Source organism: Rutidosis leptorrhynchoides, unplaced genomic scaffold (genome assembly GCF_046630445.1).
Source record: "Rutidosis leptorrhynchoides isolate AG116_Rl617_1_P2 unplaced genomic scaffold, CSIRO_AGI_Rlap_v1 contig380, whole genome shotgun sequence".
In the NCBI taxonomy this organism is placed as follows: Eukaryota; Viridiplantae; Streptophyta; class Magnoliopsida; order Asterales; family Asteraceae; genus Rutidosis; species Rutidosis leptorrhynchoides.
In genome coordinates this window covers 6,192-19,199 of record NW_027266618.1, presented here as the reverse complement: position 1 = coordinate 19,199, position 13,008 = coordinate 6,192, and the positions used below count along the sequence as shown (strand labels likewise).

At 32.8% G+C, this 13,008-nt stretch overlaps 1 protein-coding gene and 1 pseudogene across 1 annotated transcript; both read right to left on the bottom strand.

Annotated features, from left to right (window-relative positions):
- Nucleotides 1-8,620: 8,620 nt before the first annotated feature.
- LOC139883300 (uncharacterized protein At4g28440-like) lies at nt 8,621-10,133 on the bottom strand. The gene is made up of 2 exons (XM_071867494.1): nt 9,869-10,133; nt 8,621-8,811 (listed from the first exon to the last, which is right to left on the bottom strand). Exons 1-2 carry the CDS (start codon nt 10,131-10,133, stop codon nt 8,621-8,623), a joined length of 456 nt encoding a protein of 151 aa, XP_071723595.1.
- Nucleotides 10,134-11,197: 1,064 nt separating this feature from the next.
- LOC139883299 (D-amino-acid transaminase, chloroplastic-like) lies at nt 11,198-12,739 on the bottom strand (annotated as a pseudogene).
- Between the last annotated feature and the right edge of the window lie 269 nt (nt 12,740-13,008).

The following is a 13,008-nucleotide window of genomic DNA, read 5'->3' as shown; positions in this document are numbered from 1 at the left end:
TCGTCGTCGACGTACGTCATCTCTAGATACTAATGACGTTACTGAGAAGAAGATTTTTCATTTATCACGAGTATACACAAAATTAAGATGAGTTTAATCACCGGATCGATCACATTGTAAACCAATTTCTCATTGCAATTAATTAACTTGACGAAAGTATATACTACTTACTACCTTCGTCTCAAAATACATGATGTTTTCTCTATATATTTCCATAGGGAAAACATCATGTATTTTGAGACGGAAGGAGTATATAATTGACACATGCATATATCTTCACCAATCCGGTCCATCTTCCCCTATCAAACAAGCATAAAGCTCTTGATCAAGCTGCATAACCTCTTCCTGGTTAGTGGCCATATCTTCACGCAAGCCGCCGCTTCCTTTATCGCTACAATTACTCGTAGAGTTGGAAGATCCGGAGGAAGGAGGAGGAAAAATATTGCTAATGTTGTACTTATAGGGAGGATATTGACCATGATTAGGAAGAGGCCGGCAATAATTATAATTATAATTATAACTATAATTATAATTATCATCATGATGATCAGTAGTACTCCTCTTGAAATGTTTATAATTGTTACTATAGTTATAATTATCATCATGATGATCAGTAGTACTCCTCTTGAGATGTTGATGAGATCTGGATAAGTCTTGTTGGAGATGTCTTACCTCTCTTTCGAGCCTTTTCTTGTCGGCCAAGGCACACTCTAGCTTGACTTGGAGGGTATTGTAGTCGAGCTCTAGACTCTGAGTCTTCCACCTGGCACGTCTGTTCTGATACCAAATAGCTACTTGTCTCGCCGGAACTCCGAGTTGGTTTGCCAGCTGGCTCTTCAGCTCCGGCTCTAGCTTCTTGTTCGTCGTAAAGCTTCTCTCTAGCACTCTCACTTGCTCTTTGCTTAGCTTTTTCACTTTTGATAAATTACTTTTCGTCTGAGATAAATTATTATTATTATGATAATCCATATTGAATCACGAAAACTAGAATATTGGTTTAGCAAATTATAATGATTAATTTTGTAAGTTTGAGTACTCCAAAACATACATGTTGCTACACATTTATATAGTAGTCCTTTTTGGTAAGCTAGCTAGACAATATTGACGCCATGTGGGACCCATTTCCAAATATTTGGAACGAAATTTTTTGAAGACTTTAGAATTATAAATGTTGTGAGCCCTAATGCCCCTACTAAAGAGTTGAAAATCAAATTTTAATGGCAAGTTTCTTATCTTGTGCGCTGAAACTAAAAATGAAAATTAATTTTACGATAGTTTGGTATAAGGATATCTAGAGACAAAATACATAAAAAATATGTTTGAAAGTTTGTATGAAAAAAAAAATGAATATTTTTTCTTTTATTTTTTAGTTGAAATGTTCGAGTCATCCAATTTGTACAATTATAATGTAAATAAAAAAATTTGTACGAAAAAAAATGAGAGTTTTCAACAGTTTAATTATTATTAAAATTTAAAATATCTTTTTAAGTGAGTTGAAAATTTAAATTGACGACTTTCAAAAAAAAAATTGACGGTCGATGGTTAAAAATTTCCTGGTGTTCAGCTTACATTTATTCTCTTTGAGGATTTTTTTATTGTTTTGAAAGAATCATTTTTTTAAAAAGATATTTTTAAAGAATCAGAGAAACTATATCAAAAAAAAAAAGAACTGAAGGAAAAAAAAAATTAAAAAAAACTATATTATATGTATAGTAAATTATGCTGATCATGTCATATCATTTTCTGTGGACTTCACGTGGGGCATACCCTACTGATATTTATTACAATTAATATTTTTTTGACAATCTATAACGATTAATATAAAACATTATCTTAGCGTTAACGAGATTCATGATAACAGTTAATTATAATTAATACAATTCGTTTTCAACACAAGACAAATAAAATATAATATATTCCTTCAAAAACAAATAAAATATAATATATGTGTTGCATGGTTATTCCTCTAGAAACACAAAAGAAAAACTTGTCTGCATATATTAATTAAAGTAAAATTAAAGTAACATGCATCCATCAATCACCTCCTGATCGAATAGTTAAAACATCTATTTTTTTTTAAGAAGCTGAAGGTTTTCGAAATATTTTTTAAAATAAATCACATAGATCGTGAATTAGGGGAATACTGATATAGAGTTGAAGAAAATTAATACCAGTACATATGGTGCATATATTCTACTACAAGTAGGCAACTAGCTAGTAATTCATTACATCAACATATTAAATCACACAGTTCTATGGTTGAAAATTGAAATAATTATCTTACTGGGTCCGTTTGTGTATTAATTAGCAACTTATTTTTTATTTTATTTTTGATAATAATACTTAATTAATACTGTATAGAGGAAACAGTTCATTAATCTATCCATCGAGTGCGTTTTTTCTCTGATTCTAAAATGAGGTAATCAAATTGCTCTCTTCGTACCTTTTTTTAGTAAAAATATGCAAATTTTTTATTTTTCATAAAAATTCTAAAACTGCATTTGTAGTGATAGAAGAGAGTATTTATACAGTACTACTACATGTAAAAGTAAATAAAAATTACTTAATAAACCCATGGTCAAGGTCATATGGTCAACGGCGGCTGCTTATTGGATAAAAAAATTCGACCAATAGATGTACATATATTAACTGAGCAATTCAACTTGCACTCTTGCAGGTCCAACTAAAAGCTTTATTAACTGAGCAATTCAAGACCTCAGGAGCAATATATACTAATTTCGTATCACAATGTTTTGTATTTTTAAGTTTACCTTAATATATATATATATATATATATTTTGTCTCATTAAATATATATAAAATGAACTAAAAATTTATAAAATATCATACATTATATTACGAAAAGAGTAATACTTGCATCGCGACCCTTAAACTATTATTTCTTTCATCTTTCAATACATATTTTTAAAATAATTAACACAAAAAAATAAATTTAACATATTTTAATTTAAATTAAACATAAAAATTATATATTTTAAAATTAAATTAAAAAAAAAAAAAAAAACATCATCCTCAGATGGAGGGAGTAGCAAATTAACTAACATCTAGTAAATGGGTTCAAGCCGTTAAAGTTGTTATTAGTGCTTGCGTGGCATGATAAAGTTTTGATATTTCGTTTGGGTCCCTAAAAAACAAAGAATATAGTGTTTTTCCTTTTAATCTAAAGATGATAAAATTAAGTCCATTTTCGAACCAGTCAATTCAAGGTTGAACAAAATGATGCGTAGGCGGTCAAAAAATAAGTTTGACCATTTTGAATGTGATCAAAACTTTATTTTCAGTTTGGAGTTTGATTTCAATCCCGCTCCAAACCTAAATTTAAGTAGGGACATTTTGGAGAGAATTAATGCTAGTAGCATCATATATCAGTGAGTATCTGAAAACTTAAATATCCATTTTATTTTACTTTACTAATGAAACCATGATGCCAGAATGATTATCAAAAATTAAATCAATTCAAAGTTAGAGAGTTAAAGAGGCAACCAACGTCAACTAGAACGTGACTCAATGATTAAGACATTTCATTTTATGGAAGATCATACGTTAGATTCATGTGAGAGCTGACTTTGAGTGAATAGATTATTGTATTAACCATGTAAAAAAAAGAGGTGACCAACAAATTAAATGTGATTAAGAAGTTTTTAGTTAATGCTAAGGCAGCGCCGGCAAAACACGACGAAGTGTTTGAATGAGAAATTGAACCACAAGATTGAATTAATTGAATGAAGATTCGAATCAATTCCAACTCAGGGGACTGAAAAAACAAACAAACAAACCTGAGAGTCATTTTCTTTCCCTTTAAAGAAGAAAGTACGTACCAAATCATGCACTACATTGCATGCATTTTAGAAACTCCTCAATCGGTAAGCCCTACCACATGGTAGCGGCGTTTTATTGGACCGAATTTCGTTTTCTTTGAAATTGCATGTGTATTGGATTTTTTATTTTTAAAATAAGAATATTATACTTCACTTCTCTAGAATAATAATTGCGAATTCAAATTTTCAATTCGATGTTATTTTTTATTTGTCATTTTTTTTATGTGGCCAAGTCTCGTCATGTCAATTCAGAAAAATTTTCGGATAATAACTCTAATAGGCCAAATTAAATAAAAACTATAAGTGTTATCGAAAATATCATCCATACTTAGACCATCGGGACAAATTACTTACGATTAGAAGTATCAAAATTACGGAAGCCATGTTCGGCTACAAAGCCATCCAATAAAAGGTAAAATTTATGTATTTATTTATTATATTATTAATTACTATTTTTCCCTTGTTTTTGTATCATGTATATATGTATATACACTTTTTATTCCACTAATATCAAAAGTCATTCAATACTATATATATTCGCGAGAACAATACGATTATTTAAAACATAGCAAGCTTTAACGTCGAGGGTCGAGGGGGTCAGTTTGCTAGTTCTTAGAAGGTGGAAAATTTATTTTCGAATTATTTTTGTTGTACGTATCAAAACTGTGTCGTTTGGAGAGACTACATACTCTCCCCACCATTGACGTACGTCTTGATGATTTTAGTTCATGAACCTTTAATCAATCCGAGTTTGATTTAATTATGATTAAGATTTAATTAAGTAAGACTGTGAATGGACGTCATGATGACTCGATAAATAAATATATATGTACTTATTATATAAGTATATATAAGTATAAATGAAATAAAGAAAAAACGATTTCAGAACAGTAGCAACTTCGAAGTTTTAGCTTTTAACACTTTTTGAGATCACTATTTTTGGTACTGCATAGAGATTCAATGTACTTCCTTTAATAATTAGGATAACCCTATTAATTAAATTAACTAATGTCTCTTTCTATATATATATATATATATTACAATCATTAATTGATAATTTCGTATGATTGTTCGCAGTTGGGATACAATGCATGTGTTGATTATAACTTTGAACACTCGATTATGAAAAAAAAGAAAAAAAAAAAAAAACATACATGATACATTAACTAGTTTCTAATCTTTAATTAATTCTTATTCTAGATTTTTAGTGCAGTATGCTTTTAAATTGTTGTCAATATATTATAAAATTAGGATAGCTTAGAATATAGCTGAAAAAACGACCTATTTGTCTAGGCTTAGATTGATCGGTTCGACCGAGCTCGCCATGATAATCACCAACACGATAATCACCAAAATCGCGGTGGGGTTAAAAAAATTTTGACCCAGAAAATGCATGTTCCACTTGGCTCGGATCTATGCGCAGATAATATCTGTTCGTGAACTGTTCTAAAATAAAAACATAGTATCACAAATGAAAATGAAAAATTTTCACCTCATAAATTTTTTATTTATTAATCTACGAGGATAAATATGCCATTTTGTAAACTTTTAAAAAATATATATGTCATTTTCTGGATTAATATCATAGTTGTTAATTTTAACCGTGTTATAGAAATAATTTGAATGATAAAATCTATAACGATAGTAATTATTAAATATTTTTTCCGTCAGTCAATACATAATTTTTAAGCTATTAATAAGAATAGGATAAAAAAAAAATTAATATATTTTTATCTAAATTATAAAACATAAAAATAATATATTTTGAGATAAAATGAAAAATTCAAAAAAAGAAATGTATTAATAAACGGATAGAATAACATTTATTTATATCCTCATACATTAAAGAGATTCTTGGATGGTAACTTTCCACCACATTATCATTTAAATATGTAAAATAATTGTACATGTGTAATTTTGATAACGCGATGTAAAATATTATTTTGGCATGCTAAATTTATCTCATTTTCTAATTAAATATATCATTAATGCTCTCTCACTCCTCCCATATTTTCGGTGATTACATCTTCTTCCTTCCTCTATCTCTCTAATCATGTATCGTTATCTCTCAAATCTAAACCATTAAAGATTCAATATTCTCAATTTTTCTGTCTTTTTTCCTTTGCATCATCACCCGCAAATTCAAGTATTGATTATTTGATCAATCCTGAGAAATTCATAAAAGTATAAAACTAGTAAATCCAACTCATCTGCCAATTGAATCCATATTGTACCTTGATTTAACATTGTTTTTTAATGAAATCTCCTATCTGGATTAGTGTACGTAAACTATTGAGTGTTAAATAATTTGTAATAATATGCTTAATTATTATTGTTTTCTTTCTATTAGATATGATTTCTCATCAGAATCCCATCTTTTTAAGAAAACTGATCAAGAATTATTTTGAATGAGATGGATGATTATGATTCCATAAATAAGGGGATAAAAATAGAGATTTTGTTTCAATATTGAATAAAATATAATCAATTGTTTATTTTTTCTACATATAAAATTAATGAGTCATCAAAATTTATACATGTCCAATTATCATTTATATATTTAAATGATGATATGATAAAAAATTTCTATTCAAAAATTTCTCCATACGATAATCATAATAAACTCAAATTTTATTTAATTACTACCTTTTTATTTTTCACATTTATAAACAAGTCTAAATCTTCACGATGGATCTTGCTCATTTTCTAAATCTATCCAACCAATTAAACTTGTATTTCTATCTCTATACAATCTGATATGTTATCATAAATCGTTTTGACATGATTGACATCCCTAGTCCCGCAACCAATTATCTTTGTGCCATAATAATTATGAAATAGTCGTCAACGTAAGGCATTGCAATATGCTTTTTCATATTAAAAGTGGCCAAGAAGAATTTAATCCAATCAGAAGACGTAGGCCTTGATCAGGTCAGGTCAATAAGTCAAATTCTTTATAACTAGAGCTGCCATAGTACTATCGCCGCCATATTTTTGTTTTTCTAGGGTCAAACTCAAAGTCTTATAAATGTTCTAGTACTATATGTTACAATTTGTGGTGATACTGAAATATTGCGTACATAAAAAGAAAAAAAGGCCAAATTATATATTGGTCCATTATGTTTAACTAATTATACTGAAACAATCCTTCATAGTTATATAATTGATAATTTATCCCTTATTATCATAGCGAATTGATAAAAGTGGATGGAGGGAGTAACGATAAGCAACGTCTTGAAAGCTACTAATAAACAAACTAATCGATAAATAAATTAATCGAAACAACAGCCTAATTCTCGTTTTATCATATACAAAAGTTCTAAGAAATTTGCACTGGAAAATATAAACCAAAAAGGAAAAAGAAAAAAAGAAAAAAAAAATCTATTTGACCGTCATCTCTGGTAGCTATATAGCTAGCAAGGTATCGTACTGATGAACCATTCGATTATTTTAATTGGAATCTTGACAAGCTCCAGCGCCCCAGTTTGCTATCACCGGCACACATATGCAACAAGGACACAAACAACTCAAAACGCTCCTGCATATATTATTAATTTTATGCATGCATGGAAAATGAGATTAATATATACTTATACGATAATTAAAATTGATTGGAATATGTTAAAAATATATCGTCGAAATCAACTAATTAAAAGCTTACCCAACAATCCAAATAATGACGCCGATGAGTGAGAGAATCAAAGAAAACAAGTGCAAATGGCAATGCAATTAAGAACCCTAATGGCCTGCAATTTGCCATGGTTCTCTTCTTGCAATTTCAATTATTAAAACTCTTTTAACTCTCTCTATCTCTGTCGACCAGAGTACTCTGGCAAGCTCGATCCTAATCATCTCTCACACTCTCTCCATATGCACCGAAGAGTTGATTTCGCTACCAAAAGCTATTTTTTGTTTGGTGAAAAATGGATCATAACATCTCAACCTATCATCTTCCTTTGACTAATCCTAATTAATTACAACATTACATCGTACATATTTGTCTAGTATTTATTAAAATTCGAGAATTAGGCTAACAATAATATTATTCTTCGATAGATATATAATGTCCTAGTTACGGACGAGTAGTGAATGCAAATCCTCTAAACGTCAGAAATATTGTTAGGATGGAGCCGTGACATTGAGAAATGTGACGTGGGTTCTATTTTGATGTGTTTACAGTTGACTACGAATGAAGTTTATGATTACAATTAGGACTATTCCATTACTCCCTCCATATACTTTGCTAGACACATGTCACTTAAGACACATGTCCACTTAAGTGGACACAGAAGTACAAAATATCGTCCAATTTGATACGGAAGTAGTGTAATTTAGAACATCAAAGAGAAATAAATGAAATTCTCCACACGCAATCGAACCCCAGAAGAAATTTGATTCGGGCGCGAAGCGCAATAATGAATGCAAACTAATTAACGACGAATAAAAAGTCAAAAGAAAACGAAACAGCACCATTACAGTTAAATTAAGCCTTAATTAAGAAACATTTCATCAAAGCGTATGTTTACATTTCTTCCCTACGCAGGGTTCAAAAGTGTTTCCGGGAAACCTAAATTAATTCATTGCAGTAGTCATCGTAAAACGAACCATAATATACTGTTTTTGGTTTCAACCTTAATTATGAGAGAAGACAACTACATCAGCAGCACATTACCGGGAGTTCGTATTATAAAGCCTTAGCCAACAAGGTTCAGGGAATTCCAAGCTTCTTATATATATATATATATATATATATATTGGTTATTGAGAGAGAAGAGAACAATCTACTGTTCTGGGACGGTTACCAGCTCATACTCAACGAGAGAGAGATTGTTATCTTCCTTGACAACGAAATCGGCAGGCTCAGTGACTTCAACACGACCCCATTTGTCCACTGCTAACCTCATGGAACCCTTAAACATGTCAATCTTCGCATTACGGAGGATTACGGTTGCTCCTTCCTTCATCAAATCAACTGAGACCAAAAGAAAAAAAAATCAAGTTAAATGAATAAAAGGATGATACCTACATATACAGAACAGGACTTATAGATGATATACATAAATTTTGGTTTCCAAGTTCTTGAAGATAGAAAAGATTGCAAACTAGATATGCAAGACACAAAAAGCCAGGAGCTTTTAGGAATAAGAACAATGAAATAGTTGTTTTTGAAACTGTTACTGATTGGACAGTAGACAAGAAGCTCAATGAGTAACTGTAACACAGGCCTTCATAAACCAAAGAGGAATGCAAGCCAAACACAAGTTATACACATGTACTAAAATGAAAGTAAAGATGCTCGAATTCTAGTAACAGAATAAGGAAACAAGAAGGGCAGCATAAATCACTAAGACTAACAATTTAATGATGTGACAATAGTAAGAACACTTAGACTCTATGCTCGAGCGACAAAAATTCACCGGTTATATAACCAATATCTTACTCAACTTTAGATAAATTGGAGATCATTCTTTTTGCACAGCCCCTATTTTTATTTCATCGTCAGGGAATCAAGACAATAGACACATCCAATCAAATTTTATCACACATGTTCCATACCAGAACAACAGCAGTGTCTTGTTGGCACACATAAACCAAGTGTCTGAAAGAAAATTTACACCAAACAGGTGTGATGAACAAGTATAATTACACCGAAACCTTCCAAACTAGATGTTAATACAAAACTTGTGTGCAATAGTCCAAGCAGCATAACCAATATGAACACATATCTTGCCTTTTGCTCTCCCATTCACCTAAAGTTGAAGGAAACAGCCAAATTTTTGAAACCAACAAGCACGCGGTGATTAATACATAGAGGTTACACCAAAACCTTCGGAACTAGATTACAAAACTTGTGTTCAATAGAACAACCATGATCAATAGATATGCCAAAAAAAATAGATATGCCAACGAACCAAAAATACACATAACATCAAACACACAACTCGATAAATTTGCGTATGAATGCCACATAAAGACACTAAACAAAAGCGTAAAACGTATTCCATAAGACAAGTGAGTTATATACACACCTTGATCGTTACGAGCGGTGAAAATGATGCAACCAGTGTCGTCGCCGACGACGCACTCGGCGATCTTAGTGGCGCGGAGGTTGTGAGCGACCGATCGAGATTTCTGGACGACGGTGGTGGATGAAACGACCTTAACAGTCAAGGTGTGTCCACCGGTGCCAGGTTTCAGCTGCTCCACTTTAACGAAGACCGGCTTCCTCAGTCCCGATGGTTGTTGATTCGGCTTCGATACGTTGTCCTGAGTTCGTCCTTCTGTTGTCGCCATTGATAAAAAAATTAAAGCAAACGCCTTACCCTATATCAGTTTAGGACTTTGGGGAAGGTTTTGAGTGAGAGCTGAGTGTGTGTGTGAAGAATTTGTTCAGTCCAGTGTTTATAAAGCAATTCATTTTGCTATTGTCTGTTTCGATGGGATGAGTGACGCTCCATCTGACCATTTCGGGTTCGGACTTTACCCGAATTTTTACCAATTCAGCCGAACTCAGTAGTTACTAGTTGGTCCTTCATATTTCAAAATTCGATCTCAGCAACCCCTAAAAATAAGGTGGGATCGATTTTCTGTGGGCTTGACAAGAAGGAAAAGACCACGAGAAAAGGAATGTTGTGGAAATTGAAGCGAGGCAGATGGTTAATTGGTGGTTGTGAAGGAGAGAGTAACTGGTGGGATTGTGGAGGTTCCGGTAATCAGATATGCTGACGACCCTAAAGTTTAAGGGGTCAATGTGTTTGAAAATATAGTTACGAGAGCCAGTTGAAAGTCTATGGAAAGTTTAGGGACTCTTAAATCCAAACATAATATTTTACGATTACAAGTCGGAGCCCGGAGGAGGTTATTTGTTTTAAAAAGGGTACAACTAGGAACACAAGTACAAGTCGGAAGAGATGTAAGATGTAAACAAGGCTACAACTCGGAACATAAGTACAAGTCGGAAGAGATGTAAGATGTAAACAAGGCTACAAAATAAACGTACAACTCGTTATCAATATCTCAAAATACATGTTTTGAGAATTGCTTCATTTGTAAATAGTAGTAACTAACTGAACAAGGCTACAACTCTGTAAAATTATGGCTATACGGCTAATTCCAAGTTCAAGAAATGTGAGGCCGCTGAGTAGAGACCATCTCCTAGTCCTAGATAAAGAGTAGTATTATTTTTCGGAACGAAGGAGAAGCAAGCTTCTTTCTTTAAATGTTTTTTTTTTTTTTTTTTTTTATTTATGACTGTTATGAAAATGGGAAAAAGCACACGATGACAGCAGAGAAAACAACAGAAGAACAATACTAGGACCATTGCAATATTGGAAATGCAGAAAGATGAAGCCACGTGGCTAGGCATAAGGGACTGGTATCCTGTCAGTCCAGCTACCATGTCATCCCAAAGCAGATCGGAGAGCGCCATTGTAAGTTCTCCCACCTTCCCTGTGATCATGTCAATAATAATTCCATTATAACTTGCATAATTCATTATCATATAGTGGAATACCGAATATGTATGTATAGTTGTATAGTTGTTAATTACATACCGTCGCCAATAGGTTTCCCATCCCACTCGATGATAGGCAGTATCGGAAGTGTGCTTCCAACATACATCATTTCAGCTGCATTTTTGCCTTCCTCCACACTGAGATTGCCAGTTTTGACACTCTTCAATCGTCCAAGTTGAACCAGCTTTGGTGCTAGTTGAAGTAGCCTCTTTGCGGTACATCCACTCAGGATTTTATCAAATACAGGAAGAATAAGCTCATTCTCTTTGGTTATGAATGCGACGTTCACATTTGGGCCCTCAGCAATATAGCCTTCGTCGTCGATCCAGATAGAACCAAACGCTCCTTTCTCTTCGGCTTCCATTTTCGTTAGCACGTTGGGGAGGTAATTCACATTCTTCATCGTGGCAAAAGAAGGTGGCTTCATAGGGATGGTGGCTGTTATCACTCTGACTCCTTCTTTGCACTGCGAGAACTCCTCTTCGATAACCACCGCATAAAATGCAGGTGTTGGGCAGCCTGCTGGTGAGAGCAGGAAATCCCCTGGCCCTGCCGTCAACCAATATCTTAGAGTTCCTTTCCTGCATTCGGACGCAGCTGCCGTCTGCACGATAATGCTTCGGAGTTTTGATTTAGGGAACGGAGAGTTGACCTTTGCAGCTGATGCTGATCTCAGAAATCGGTCTAAATGGACGTCCAACTCATATATATAGCTGCGAGAAAACGTTTAACTTCAACACTAGAGTAGTGAAATGAAAGGAAAGGAAACAGTTAGTAATGTCAAATGCATACCCATCTAAAATGAGAGCTGTGTCAAACACACCATGTCCACGATGAACCATGTGATCATCTATGGGAATCACCATCATAGCTGGATCAAGTACAATTCCATCAAATATGCTGGAATACATAGCTGGATAAGGCTTCTTCACCGAACTCCATTTATTTTGCAACTTTCCGAGAAGCTGATTGAGACCAAAGAATGAAGCAAATTTCATCACACCAATAAATAGATTCAACATCTCAAACTCAAACTCGAACTCAAACAGAACAAACTATTTCTCCCCAAGCATGATCAAATTCCTAAATAGTCCCATTGTCATTTGCAATTATCTGTTTCTTTCTTTTCCAAGCATAATAACTGAAAGTAAATTATTCTTCTACACAGCTAACAGGGTCAAATTACTGATCAAAAGCTTAAAACTGATCCAAAACATCCTTGAGCTAATCATAAAAGTTTATCAATCGAATTCAAACTCAATTACACATCCGTGAGCTATTCATCAAACGGATCACGTGACAGATAAAAATGGGGTTTTGTGTTTTCACCTCTGTTGATGAAGAGAAAACATGAGCTTTGAATTCACTGCCAGTACTATCTGCCTCCATTGCAGCCCTTTCCACTTCAAATAAGAAACAAAAATGGAGTTCAGTAAAATGGATAGGCAGAAGAATCTATACAAAATTCATTCTTTTATAATGATTGGAGAACGAAAGAGTGAAACTTTTTACCTTGAACTTGATCAATAGACGAGAACAGGCAGACCCTTTTGTTGTGATATATAAAGTGAAGAAGAGAGTGTGTAATGTATAATCAAACTTTGACCAATTTGAGCTGACATTTATACCTGTGATTGGGACCCATTTTGGGTCTT

Bases quoted from the DNA above. Each gene is read 5' to 3' on its own strand.
- LOC139883300 (XM_071867494.1), bottom strand. From the start codon at position 10,133: ATGGCGACAACAGAAGGACGAACTCAGGACAACGTATCGAAGCCGAAT. The intron at 8,812-9,868 runs GTGTGTATATAA...TTTTGGTCTCAG, and splicing joins CACCGCTCGTAACGATCAAG to TTGATTTGATGAAGGAAGGA.